The 14,806-nt window shown below is 44.4% G+C and overlaps 1 protein-coding gene across 2 annotated transcripts in view; it reads left to right on the forward strand.

Annotated features, from left to right (window-relative positions):
* VWA8 (von Willebrand factor A domain containing 8) overlaps positions 1 to 14,806 on the forward strand; it is an 875,413-nt gene that overhangs the window by 376,158 nt on the left and 484,449 nt on the right. For both annotated transcript variants that reach the window (XM_063952874.1, XM_063952875.1), the window contains exon 21: positions 2,437 to 2,508. In XM_063952874.1, the coding sequence (XP_063808944.1) occupies positions 2,437 to 2,508 (72 nt within the window). The remainder of the gene's footprint in view (positions 1 to 2,436; positions 2,509 to 14,806) is intronic.

Consider the following 14,806-nt stretch of genomic DNA (forward strand, 5'->3'; position numbering starts at 1 on the left):
CCTCCTAACCATGGCTCTGGAGGATCCCTGGCCTCTGCTGCTTTGAAAGGGATCTTCTTCAGCAAGTCCGTTCGTTTATCTAGACTTACCGCTGCTACGTTTGACAACTTGGAAGTTGAGAGGGAGATTCTAGCGAGAAAGGGTCTTCCCTCCAGGGTTATTTCCACTATGGTCCAGGCCAGGAATATGGTTACGTCAAAACATTATCATCGTATTTGGAAAAAGTATGTTTCCTGGTGTGAAAGTAGAAAGGTTTCTACTGTGGAGTTTAGAATTGGTTGCTTCCTACTTTTCCTGCAAGTGGGAGTTGATATGGACCTACGTTTAGGCTCCATCAAAGTGCAGATTTCAGCGCTATTTTTTTCCAGAAACAAGCTCTGTTGCCGGAAGTACAGATTTTCCTAAAAGGTGTTCTTCATATGCAACCGCCCTTAGTGCCTCACACGGCTCTGTGGGATCTCAATATGGTTTTGTCTTTTCTTCAATCGGACTGGTTTGAACCCTTACGTAGGGTGGAACTTAAATTTCTTACCTGGAAGACTGTGATGTTAGTAGCATTGGCGTCTTCCAGATTTTATCCTGTAAGAGCCCTTATTTGATTTTTCATAATGACAGGGCGGAGCTCAGGACACGTTCTCAGTTTTTGCCAAAGGTGTCACCTTTTCATGTGAATCAACCCATTGTGGTTCCGGTGTTGTCTGACGTGTCCGTTGGTCCAGAGTCCTTGGATGTGGTGAGGGCTCTGAAGGTATGTCAAACAGACCGCAAGTCATCGGAAATCTGATTCGCTGTTTGTCCTTTACGATGCCACCAATATTGGTTGTCCGGCTTCTAAGCAATCAGTTGCTCGTTGGCTCAGGTTGACCATTCAACAAGCCTATACTGTACTTCAGCGGCTCTGCCTTTGCCGACTTTCTATTCAGGCCCATTTGACGAGATCTGTGCGCTCTTCCTGGGTGGCTGCTCGGGGGACCTCGGCCTTGCAGTTGTGCCGAGCTGTTACTTGGTCTGGTTCGAATACTTTTGTTAAATTCTATCGGTTCGACACCTTGGCCAAGGATGACCTTCAGTTTGGTCAGGCGGTTTTGCAGGGGTCTCAGCACTCTCCCATCCGTTTGGGAGCTTTGGGACTTACACATGGTACTAAAGTACAGTTCCCCAGTATCCACTAGGACGTAAGAGAAAATAGGAATTTAATACCTACCAGTAGGTAGGTAGTGGATACTGGGCGCCTGTTTCAGTGCTTCGATTTCCTGCTTACTTGAGTAAGTGTTTTGGTTGGGCTTGAGTACGTGTTTTGGTTGGGCCGCCGTTGCTGTCCCCTTATGTTGTTGGAACAGCTTTGCTATCCTGGTTTGGTTGGTGTTGCTATCCTCTGTTCGGGTTAGCGCCCTGCTTTTTGATTATGGTTGTGTGTTAGCTTAGTGCCTCACCGCTATTGTACTGTTTTCTTCTCTTGTGGTACGTCCGTCTTCTCGGACACAGTTTCCTAGACTGAGTCTGCTGGGAGGGGCATAGAGGGGAGGAGCCAGCATACACATACACGCACTAAAGGTTTTAAAGTGCCAGGCTCCAGTGGACCCGATCTATACCCCATGGTACTAAAGTACAGTTCCGCAGTATCCACTATGGACTATGAGAAAAGGATTTACCGGTAGTTATTAAATTCTTATTTTCTCACACTGTATGTTACAAAAACCCTTATGCAGTTGTGATCTCCTGCCTTGACTACTGCAAACTTCGAGAATTTGGTCTTTCCCTCATCCATCTTTCCATACTACAATATGTCCTAAATACCATTTTGAGATTTTCCTCTGTCATCACTCCACATCTGCTGCTTCATCCCCCATTTTCTCCATAGTCAAGTCAAAACTCTCAGTCTCACCTTTGCTAATTCTTTTCCTTCATACATCTCTTACCTGTCCATGATAAACACATCTCTCGTCCTCTTGGGTCTGCTTCTGAGCTATGCCTTTTCCCTGGTAACTACCTTTTACTCCTACATCCAACACTTCTTTCAAGCTGATCCCTACATATGCGTCTCACTTCTCTGTCTGACCAAACTCTCCCTCAACCTACAGTCTTTAATAATATTTCAAGTGTTGTCTCAAACCCCACCTTTTACCTGTAGTGTATCCTATGACATCTGATACTATCTCTGTATGTTCTGGTAATACAGGTTCCATCCCCATTCCATATCCTTTGAACTCCTATTGTCTTAGCAGTGCCCTCTCCCTCTAGACTGTAAGCTCTCTATTTTTGTCTCATGTTTTCGCCACATTAGTCAACCTTGTTTAATTTTAGGTGCAATTTTATTTTATATGATTTATAATTGAGAATTGTGGTGCTGTACAAATAAAAGATTATCATGATGTCATATGATGGAGCAGATTTTTGCTTGGAGTTCTAATTAAGCAGAATGTTTTATTATTACAGCACATCAGAGTCATGGAGGACATGCTGAAAGATTTTTTGCTGGGTGAACACCTTCTGCTCGTTGGAAATCAGGTAATCTTGGTTATCATATATCTTTTAAGGGTGTCTTGGAGTTCCTTTTTTTCAGAACAGTTCACCATTCTGAAGACTATACCTTACACATTCCTATGTTTCTGAGCATTAATATACAATATAACAGTGTACAATAGTCATGTGCTGTTCTGACCTTGTATTCCACATAATACCAATAACACTATGGGGGGTATCCAATTAGATCTGATCCATTTTCGGTGGGGGAAAACGGGTGGATATCATGATTAAAGACCGATAGTCATTATCGCGGTATCCTATTACAGGCCGTTTCCATCGGCCAAAAGCAGACCCGCGATCACGCAAAAACACATGGGATTGGGGTTAAGTCCCTGATCTCGTGTTATCGCGGCTCCGGCAGCCGCTTATCACAGATTATGCTTTGGGTGCCTGAGGCATCCGAAGCATAATCCGTGATAAGTGCCGGCATCGAGGGGAGGAGCACACCACATTTTGGGTTAATTGGATACCCCAATTGTACATTTAGGTCCGTATATATTTTGACACTGACACATTTTAGTTCTATTCCCACTCAATGGGTGCCATTGATACCCACGAGTGTGAATAGTCCCTGTTGGTCAGCATGCCGACCGTCGGGATTGTGAAGGGACGGGATGTAGGAGGAGGTATTGTGACAGCCAGTTACATAACTACATCCTGGGATAGGCATATGAATATCCTTACAAAGAACTAACAATCAAACAGGGTTGAGATTACTTAAAGGATAAAAAAAGGGGCATACTAGATGGGCCAAGTGGTTCTTATCTGCCGTCAAATTCTCTGTTTCTGAAAAAAGAGAATTTACTGCTGAGCTCGGCTACATAAAATGGCTTGGACATACACGGACAACAACAGTGGTGGTTGATCACAGCATCCTTACTATTGTAAAGAAAAAAACATTTCACAACATTCATCCAAGTGAAGAACACTCTCCAAGGGGTAGGGATATTATTATCAAAATTTACCAGAAATAGAAAACTTCACAAAAGCAAACACAGCAAGTTGCAAACCATTCATAAGATTAGTCTTTACCAAAAAACATCTAAAAAAGCCATCCCAGTACTGGAATAGCACTCTTTGAGCAGCTGAAACTAAGATCAACCTGTTCCAGAATGCATGGCTTATGGGGGGTAATTCAGACTGAATCGCTGCAGATGTAGCAATCGCAATCTGCACTGGCTGCACTGCGCATGTGCAGCCAGTGAGATGTGAATGCATCTCACTAATGCGATAACCACTGCCTGGCAGTCGCGGGGCGTGCCAACGGCGCTAGAATGCTGCTAGCAGGGCACTGTTCGGACAATGGAGGTGTGTCCAGACCAGTGGGTGGGCGGGCCACGGTGGCTGCGTGACGTCACACGCAGCCGCTACGACCCGGGACGCGTGATTAGCCCTCTGCCAGTTCTGGGTGTCCCCCCGCATGTCAGAGTAAATTAATGTAGATGTGCTAAATTTAGCGACAGGTAAAAGGTAGTCAGTGTGGTCATTATGTGAAGTCACATTTTGCACAAAATTTGAATCTCCCCTATATAAAAGAGTCTCTGAACACAGTACAGTGCCAGAGTATATGCTCCCAAACCATTGTCAAGTGTTATAACCTTGTGCTACCCGTGCTCTTCTTTTGAAGTTCCATTGCTGGTCCTGTTTCCTGTGCACCATTCCTGGTGCCTGTCTCCCATACTCCGTTCCTTGTTCCTGATTCGCATGCTCAGTTCCTGGTCCCTGTGCGCTATCCTCACTACTGTCTACCATGCTCCACCCCAGCCTGTTCATATGTATACCTCTCTGTGACTTCCAGTGCTTATTCCAGTGCATATCAGTTTTGTACTGGTGAACCCAGGCAGAAGGCCGCAACCTGCATGCTGGGCACAGAGAAGCCCAAACCCCCTTGTTGAGGGTCCTTGGTGAAAACCACCGGCACGTTACACTCTGCTCCTCTGCTCTGGGTCTCTGCCACTCCCAAAGTACAGATCTGCATGCATTACATGCATCCAAGAGTTGCAACAAAGGTGCTTCACAGTACAGATGGATAGTGGCCCAAAACACACTGCAGAAGCAACCCAAGTAAGATTTTTAAGTCAAAGAAGTGGAATTTTCTGCAATGGCCAAGTCAGTCATCTACACCCGATCAGGTATGCATTTCTCTTGCAGAAAACAATTCTAAAGACAAAGACCAATGAACTAACAACTGAAGACATCTTCAATAAAGGCCTGGCAAAGCATAACAAAGGAGGAAACCCAGTGTTTGGTCATGTCCATGGGTTCCAGACTTTAGAAACTTATTGCCCTCAAAGGATTCTGGGCAAAATATAATGGGATGTGGTCAGAATTCTGGCAGTCAGGATCAGTCAGAAGACCAACAGCGGAGTCCCAGCGTTCAGAATACAGAGAGGGTTGGGGAAGGGGGGGTATTTAGGGTCAGGCTGTGGGAGGGGGTAGTTAGGGTTAGGCTTCGGGAGTGGAGGTTAGGGTTAGGCTGCAGGAGGGGTGTCTTTGCTTTAGGATTAGGGGTAGGGTGAAAATGCTTAACGGGATACAGTATGTCGGGATTCCACTGTTAGCCTTCTGACTGTTGGGATCCCGACTGCAGAGATTTGCACCCAACCCCTAAAAATGAACATTTTAATTATGAAATATTTAATTTGTCCAATTACATTTCAGCCCCTGAAAAATGGAGCGTGTGTATAGAATTGGTTGCATTTCCTAAATGTTCCATATGATATTTTTGTTCATCTCCATGAATTAAGGCAGAAAGTCTGCACTTTAATTATTTAATTTCAAATCAATTGTGGTGGCATACAGAGCAAAAATTAGGAAATGTTTGTCCTTATCCAAATATATATGGACATTTAACTGTATACGTCCCAACATTAAACCCCACCAAATCTGCCCCAAGGTTTCAGGTGGTTTGGCCCTTCCTAATATGAAGGCTTAGTGCTTAGTGACTCAGTTACATCTTGTTGAATTGTTGCCTGATTCCAGGTTGCCTCTTGAGCCTTCTGGGTCATCTTTAACACCTTTACAGGTTCTTCTTGCAAGTAAGAGTCCTAGAGCCATCGCCCCCATGGTCAGTGATAGGGGCTCCCTGCAAATTATACTGTTGCACCCCCCCTCTCATATGTAATAAAGGTACAGCAAAAAAGGGGTGTGGTCTCACAAGGAAGAGGCATGGCCACATAATAGTACCCCCAATTCAAATTACACCACACAGTAGCACAATCGTCTTCACATTACACCATACGTAGGGACGAATTCAGTAAGGATTGCAAATTCATCTTTTTATAAGAATTTGCAATCCTTTCATTCGCATGCTGGGGGATGCCCATAGCAGGGCAAGTCCGCCAAGCATGCTGTCCGCCGCCCACCCAATGCGATCACGCTGAAATTGCGGTGTGATCGCTATTTGAGCGGGATCGCAGAAATTATGGAAGACTCCTGCCGGTGTAGCCTGGCTGCGACAGCAGGAGGCCCACCGCCATTTTTAAGAACGGCTGCGTGTGACGACATGCAACCAACATGAAAACGCTCATGACTTTTCCCCCTTTGCACCAACATGCCCCCGTTTCCCCGCCGCCGCCCCCACAACGCTCTGTTGCCTCCTCTCCTCCCGCCCCATGAATGCCTCTGCCTGTCAATCATGTAGAGATGTTCGTAATTACTGTGGGCCACCCACAGTAAATGTGGGTGCATGCACAAGACGGGACTTGCACATGCCCCTGTGGGGCAAACGCAAAAATTACGGTGGGATCGCGAATTACGATCCAACCTGAATTAGCCCCATAGTGCCCATTTCATATTATACTACATGTAACTTGTTCACGTTACAACACATTATCGCCCCTTATTCACGTTATGTCACACAGTAGTGCCCCTTAGTCACGTTAAGCTACACAGTAATGCCTCTTATACATGTTACTCTACACAGTAGTGCTCCTTACATATAGCACCCACAGTAGTATTGCCACATGTAATGCCACAGTAGTATTGCTGCTTACACATAATGCCCACAATAGTACTGCCACGCATAATGCCCACAGTAGTAGTAGTAGTGCCCCTTACACTTAACAACCACGCTAGTAGTGCCACAGATAATGTCCACAGTAGTAGTGCCACACATAATGCCCACAGTAGTAGTAGTGCCTCTTACACTTAATACCCACAGTAGTAGTTCCATACATAATGCCCACAGTAGTAGTGCCACAAATAATGCCCACAATAGTAGCAGTAGTGCCCCTTACGCTTAATGCCCACAGTAGTAGTGCCTAGTGCCACAAAATGCCCACAGTAGTGCCACACGTAATGCCCACAGAAGTAGTGCTCCTTACAGATACAGTGCTGTGCAATAGATTTAGTTATGTGTGCAAATAATGCTGCAACATAAAAATGTTTTAAAAACATATAAGTGTTAAGAGTTTATTCTTATCAATTAGCAAAATGCAAAGTAAATGCACAGAAGAGTAATCTACAGTACTAGTAGTAGTGCCCCTTACACTTAACGCCCACAGTAGTAGTGCCACAAATAATGCCCACAGTTGTAGTGGCCCTTACACTTAACACCCATAGTATTAGTGCCACAAATAATGCCCACAGTAGTAGTGCCTCACAGAATGCCCACCGAAGTAGTGCCCCTTATTCATACATTACTGTGCTAAAGTTTTAGGTAGGTGTGGAAAACATGCTGCAATGTATAAAATGCTTTCAAAAATAGAAATGTTAATAGTTTATTTTGTATCAATTAACAAATTGCAAATCTATATTTGGTGTGACCAACTTTTGCCTTCAAAACAGCATCAATTCTTCTAGGTATACTTACACAATTTTTTAAGGATCTCGGAAGGGAGGTTGTTCCATACATTTTGGCTAACTAACCACAGATCTTCTGTGGATGTAGGCTTGCTCAGATCGTTCTGTCTTTTCACGTAATCCAAGACAGACTTGATGATGTGTAGATCATGGCTCTGTGGGGACTATATCATCAACTTGCAAGACTTCTTGTTCTTCTTTACGGTGAAGATAGTTCTTAATGACATTGGGGGTCATTCCGAGTTGATCTCTCGCTAGCTAGTTTTAGCAGCCGTGCAAACGCTATGCCGCTGCCCACTGGGAGTGTATTTTAGCTTAGCAGAAGTGCAAACGGTTGTATCGCAGTGCGCCTGCAAAAATTTTTTGTGTAGTTTCAGAGTAGCTCAAAACCTACTCAGCGCTTGCGATCACTTCAGACTATTCAGTTCCGGATTTAATGTCACATACCCGCCCAGCATTCTCCCAGCCACGCCTGCGTTTTTGCTGGCACGCTTGCGTTTTTCCGCACACTCCCTGAAAATGGTCCGTTGCCACCTAGAAACACCCACTTCATGTCAATCACTCGGCGGCAGGCAGTGCGACTGAAATGCGTCGCTAGAATCTGTGCAAAACTACATCGTTCGTTGTGCCCATACGTCGCGCGTGCGCATTGCGCCGCATACGCATGCGCAGAACTGACTTTTTTAACCTGATCGCTGCGCAGCGAACAAATTCAGCTAGCAATCAACTCGGAATGACCCCCCCATTGGCTTTATGTGTGGGGTCGCTGTCCTGCTGCAGAAGAAATTTGGAGCCAGGCAGACGCCTCCCTGATGGTATTACATAGTAACATAGTTTCTGAGGTTGAAAAAAGACAATTTGTCCATCGAGTTCAACCTGTTAGTGATCTCCTACACTATAATATTTTTAAGAGTAATTTTAACTGTGGTGAATGTTAGCTGTTATGTCTATTTCTTCTTTTTTTTTTTTATTACTATAGTGCATGATTTACACAGCATATCCCTGTATATACTTATCCATTAGGAATTTATCTAGCCCATTTTTAAAAGTAAAGACCGAGTCCGCCATTACTACTCTCTCAGGCAGGGAAATCCAAATACGTATTGTCCTTACTGTGAAGAAACCTTTCCGTCTATGTGTTCGAAATCTCCTCTCCTCTAACCCAAGCGGGTGTCCATGTGTCCTTTGTGTTGATTTTACCAAAAATAAATCCCCCGCTAGCTCTGTGTATTGTCTCCTTATATATTTGTAAATGTTAATCATGTCCCCTCTTAATCTCCTTTTTTCCAAGTGTAAACATGCCAAATCTAGCACGCCTTTCCTCATATTCAAGCATCTCCATCCCCTTAATCAATTTGGTCGCCCGTCTTTGAACCTTTTCTATTTCCATTATATCCTTTTTGTAGTATGGTGCCCATAATTGTGCACAGTATTCGAGATGTGCCCTCATTAGTGATATATATAATGGGAGTATAACACTCTCATCCCTTGCATAAATTCCTCGCTTTATGCATGCTAATACCTTGTTTTCCTTATTTGCTGCATTCCTACTTTGGGTACTACTGTTTGTTATCTATGTGAACACCTAAATCTTTTTCCCCATTTAGTATGTAGATAGTATTTTTGTTCTTGCTACCAAAGTGCATTACCTTACATTTGTCTATATTGGACCTCATTCTCCATTTTGCTGCCCATACTACCAGTTTAAATAAGTCATTCTGAAGAGATTCAGCATTCCCTTCCGAATTTATAACCTTACACAGTTTGGTATCGTCTGCAAAAATTGACACCATGGGGTAAATTTAATAAGATGGGAGTTCTATTTAAGATGGGATGTTGCCCATAGCAACCAATCAGATTCCAGGTATTATCTTCTAGAAGGTGCTAGATAAATGAGAAGTAGAATCTGATTGTTTGCTATGGGCAATATCCCATCTTAAATAGAACTCCCATCTTAGTAAATTTACCCCCATGCTCTCTAGACCTACTTCTATATCATTTATGAAAATGTTAAACAATAGTGGCCCACCACTTAGTACTACAGTCCATTTTGAAAAAGTTCCATTTACCTCCACTCGCTACTCCCCTTTTATCCAACCAATTTCTAACCCAAGTGCATTATGTGCTCACTAGCCCAAGTGCTCTTACTTTGTAGCTAAGTCTCGTGTGAGGTACTGTATCGATAGCTTTGGCAAAGTCTAAAAAGATTACATCCACCTCTTTACCCTGATCTAGGTTCGCACTAACTGTTTCATAAAAGCCTATTAAGTTAATTTGACACAATCTATCCTTCACAAACCCATGTTGGTTTCTATTAATAACCTTATTGACTTCAAGGAACTCCTGTATTCTATCCCTTAAAATACCTTCCAGTACTTCCCCCACTATAGATATAAGACTTACTGGTCTAGAATTACCCGGTTCAGATTTACTTCCCTTTTTAAATATTGTCACTACTTCCGCTATTCCCAGTCTTTGGGATCCAAGCCTGATTTAAATTAGTCTTTGAAAATCAAATATAGTGGTCTTGCTAGTTCAGAGTGTAGCTCCATGAGAACCCTTGGGTGAATTCCGTCGGGACCAGGTGACTTATTAATCTTAATTTTTTTTTAACCGGTCACAGACTACTTCCTCACTTAAATAAGCGTTTAGCAGTTGTACATTATGATTGCTGAGGTTATGCGTTAATCTGCCATCTGCTCCTCTCTTGTGAATACTGATGAGAAAAACTTGTTTCATTTTTCCGCTATGTCATTGTCGTCTTTGATTAGGACCCTCAACTTGCCTTTTAAAGGGCCAGTACTCTCCTTCTTTAATCTTTTGCGGTTGATGTATTTAAAAAACTTTTTGGGATTTGATTTACTTTCCTTTGCTATTAGCTTTTTCGTTTCTATTTTGGAAACTGGGCTGCTTGTGAAAACTGATATTAAATGTGACCATATTGTGGTCGCTGTTTCCCTTGGGCACCCCTACTATAATATTTGCTATCAATTCCCCATTGTTTGTTTATACCAGGTCTAAGATTGCATTGTACCTATTAGGTTCCTCGATAAGTTTAAATAAGTAGTGATCAATTAGTGTATTTAAAAACCTATTTCCCTTAGCAGTATCACATGAATCATTTGTCCAATTAATCTCTGAATATTTAAAATCTCCCAATACTTTTACGTCTCCTAATCCTGATGCTTTTTCGATTTGCTTCAGTCATACATATTAATCATCAGACACATTAATATCAGGTGGCTCGTCAGCCTCATCAGACACATTAATATCAAGTGGCTTGTAGCATACCTTTATTAGAAACTTTTTATTTCCCTTTCCATCGCAGGCAATTTCTACCCATAAAGTCTCCACAGTATTTACAGACCCATCGCGAACGTCATCCTTTAAATCAGGTTTTAAAAAAGGCTTTACATAAAGACATACACCTCCACTCCGTTTATTTAATCTGTCTCTGCTGGACAGCATATAACCCTCCAAATGAACTGTCCAATCATGAGATTTGTCCCACCAAGTTTCAGTAATACCTATATCATCATACTGTTTGTTTTAAGGACTTCTTGTTCCCCCTTTTTCACAGTAATGCTTCTAGTGTTTACATACAGACAATTAAGATAAGTATTCCCTCTTATGCTAGTAACATAATTTCCTATATGCATTATTGGTGATCCATATTCATCATTAAATTGTGTTTTGATAATACCCTTGCCGGTGGTTCTTTCCCTCTCCCCTTCTCCGCCCCCATTCAGCTCACTACCTCCATCCTTACTTTTTTTTCTGCTTGATCCATAGTTTCAAGCTAAACCCTCCCCCCAGTTACCTAGTTTAAAATCTCCTCCAACCTTCTAACCATCCTTCCCCCCAGCACTGCTGTCCTCTCCTCATCCAGGTGCAATCCATTGTGACAAAAACTATGGCGCCTGGCTGAGAAGTCTGCCCAGTGTTCCAGGAACACAAACCCCTCTTTCCTACACCAGTTTCAAAGCCACACATTTACCTCCCTACTCTCCATCTGCCTCCCTGGGCTAGCGCGTGGCACAGGTACTATTTCTGAGAATATTACCCTAGATGTCCTTGCCTTTAGTTTCTGGCCTAAGTCCATATACTCTTTCTTCAGGACATCCCACTTACTACTAACTTTGTCGTTGGTGCCAACATGCACCAAGACCGCCGGCTGTTTCCCAGCCCCTCCCAACAATCTTTCTACCCATCCACAATGTGTCGTACCTGAGCACACGGGAGACAACAGACTGTACGGCGATCACGGTCCCCGTAGCAGATTCCCCTGTCTGTCTTCCTGATAATAGCATCCCCTACCACCACAATCTGACTAGGTACCTCTCTTTCTTTTATCCCATCTGTGCTGGAGGGACCATTTCTCCGGTTGCTAGAGGGAACAGTTTCCTCCAGCTCCGTCATTTCTTTACTGCCATCCACAGAATCTTTGTCCAATCGGGGGAATTTATTGGGGTTTGGCAGTTCAGAGATGTCCTGACTCACCCTCTTTTTCTTCTTCCTTCTAACTGTGGCCCAGCTGGCTGCCTATGTGTCCTCATCTACCAGTGTCACCCCCTGCAACTCCTCCACCGTTTGATCTAAGCATTGCTCAAGATTGTGAATATCCCTTAGTCTTGTAACGTTTTGCTCTAGATCAGTTAATTGGGATTCCAGGGCAGCTGTTCGCACACACCTTGTGCAGATGGATTCAGACTGGAACGGTTGCTCCAGTTGCGCATACATCTTGCACGACATGCACTGAGTGAGACTCTCAATCGCGGCCCCACCCATTTTGTTTGAAAACTCTAACTCCTTGTTACGTTCAGAAAAAACAATACACACTATGCAATACAATATGGTACTATGGCCTAGCTGTGAATAGAAACAATATTCAACAACAGAACAGTAATTGATAATACAATGTGTAATAGTGTATCAATGCAAAACAGTCAATACAGTAATGATAATGATACTTGCGTGTCCGGAGGTAGTCAGGACTTCCTGTAGCAGCAGCAGCAGCAGGAGCACCTGCTTCCAGGTCCCGGCTTCCCCTTCAGTTCACCGTCCAGCAACTGCAGCACCTTGCTTCCCCCTCAGCATCTCCGCCAAGCTGAAGCAGGAGCCATGATGGATAGGTACATTCCAGTATTTCTCAGCATTGCGGACACCATTAATCCTGGCCAAATCCCCAACTCCATTTGATGAACTATAGCCCCAAACTTGCAAGGAACCTCTACCATGCTTCATTGTAGCCTGTAGACACTCATTATTGTACAGCTCTCCAGCCCTTCGACAAACAAACTGCCTTCTGTTACAGCCAAATATTTCAAATTTCTGCTGCGGGGTACACTGGGCTCCACAAGGATAGACATTGGGGTATAGAGTAGGATCTTGATCCGAGGCACCAACAGGCTCAAAAGCTTTGACTGTTCCCAAGATGCATAGCGCCACCTCCTCTATAACCCCTCCTCCCTGCACAGGAGCTCAGTTTTGTAGTTGGTGCTGCAGATAGCAGGCACGTAACAAAGGGGCTGCTACTGGCAGTCCTAAGAAGAGCTTTTTTGTGAAGAAAAGTGAAGACTACAAGGGCTGCAGCAGAGTTTAGATGTCAGGAGACATTCCCTGCTGCAGCTCCATCACTCCCTAGCGGCGCTGTACACTCCCGTGTCCTGGTTGCTGGGTACCTACAGCAGGAGGCTCCGGTTTTCTTCACGTTAGACACACACGGCTGGGGCTCTCCAGGATAGCGTGGCCGCGCTTCGGGAGGTGGTAAGTGGGTCCCGTTCGCGGGACCCGCTCTTTATCGCGATCCGGTGCGGCTGGTGGGAGGCGGGCCGCGCGCGCTGGCGTGGACACTGTGGCAGTACAGGCATCCCCACTAGGCCACCAGGGCACGGGCACAGGTCGGTTTCTCTCATAAACCATTTTATATTAAGCCCATAGTACCGGTGGTTATGTCAGCAGGGGGATAGGGCTTAGACCTGTAGCCCCAGCGCGCCATTTACAGTAAATGTTCCCGCCCTGGAGCTGCATATCTCTCTCTCCCTCACTCCCAGTCAGTGTTTGGCCGCCATTTCTCTCAGCTACACTGTTCCTGGGACTGCTTGGGCAAATCCTCCTTTATAAAGCCGCCTGACAGTCAGCGCTGTGCCTTTACAAGACACTTAAGTATTCTACATGTCGTTTAGACAGTGATAGTTAGGAAAAAGTGCTTTTGGTCAGGGATATTTGGTACAAGTACCCTGTGATATACATCCAGTCTTTACTGTGCAGTGTTATATCTATTGATTACATAGCTATACATAAGCTAGTCCAGTGCAGTATTATTGCTTGTCATAACGTCTGCATTGTACAAACTGTGACTATATGTGTGTGCATTGGCCTGCTGGGTGACTTCCATTCCGTGTCTCTCACTCAGCTTGCTATCCCTATATTCTAAAACCTGTGGGGGCTAGGTGCGTCAGGTTTATTATAATATAATATAGGATATTCACAAGATATACTTTCATTGTATTTTTCTCTGTGATTTTAATCACCATATCTCTCCTGAATCCCTGTTTGTGCTGACTACACTGCGCAGGGGTTTGGGTCAGGTATTGTGCTGCTGACAAATTGTACTGTGTTACCTTATACTACAAGTTATAACATGTCTGCTTATGAGGGTAACGGTTCTGGGGCTGAACACACCGGGAGTGGTGCTGAAGCCGCAGATACTTTTGAGCAAAATATAGCAGCTGAGGGCTCTGGTTCTGGGGGTTCCTTGCCCCCCAGTGGGACTGTGGCAACGGGGGTCCAGAATGACCCACCGTGGGCTACCTTCTCCACACTACTGAATACGCTATTTACTAAACTAACGCCCCCTATGGGACCTCCTATGCCGGTCCAACCGTATGTGGTCCCCGCGGTTAATCCACCGTGGGCAGATAACTTGTCCGCTCAGTTAAAGAAATTGAACCAGTCACTGACTACTAAAAAGTCTAACCCTCGCTCGCCTAAGACCAAGGGGTCCTCTAAGCGGGCCATTACTTCCTCACAATCAACTGCTGTCACTGACACCTCGTCTGATGAAGATGGCGTTTACACTGACCCCACAGATTCTGACACTAATAATACTGATGGGGATAGCAGTTCGCAAGTGGATGTTCCTGATCTAATGGAGGCTATAAAGTTGATTCTACAGATTACGGATGATCCCGAGCAATCTGTTCCTCCTAAGAAACCAGATAGGTTCAAGCGTCAGAAGGTGGTTAAAACAGTTTTACCGCATTCTGATCACCTGGTTGATATACATCAGGAATCCTGGGAAAATCCAGGTAAGAAGTTTGTGCCTCACAAGAAGCTGCTTGCTCGCTATCCCCTCGCGCCAGAGCTGTCAAAAAATTGGGAGACACCTCCTCCAGTGGACTTGCATGTGGCAAGGATGGTGGTTTCCTCAGCTCTACCTGTCACTACCGTCACGTCTCTGAAAGAGCCTACAGAT

Source organism: Pseudophryne corroboree, chromosome 2, assembly GCF_028390025.1.
Source record: "Pseudophryne corroboree isolate aPseCor3 chromosome 2, aPseCor3.hap2, whole genome shotgun sequence".
NCBI classification, from domain to species: Eukaryota; Metazoa; Chordata; class Amphibia; order Anura; family Myobatrachidae; genus Pseudophryne; species Pseudophryne corroboree.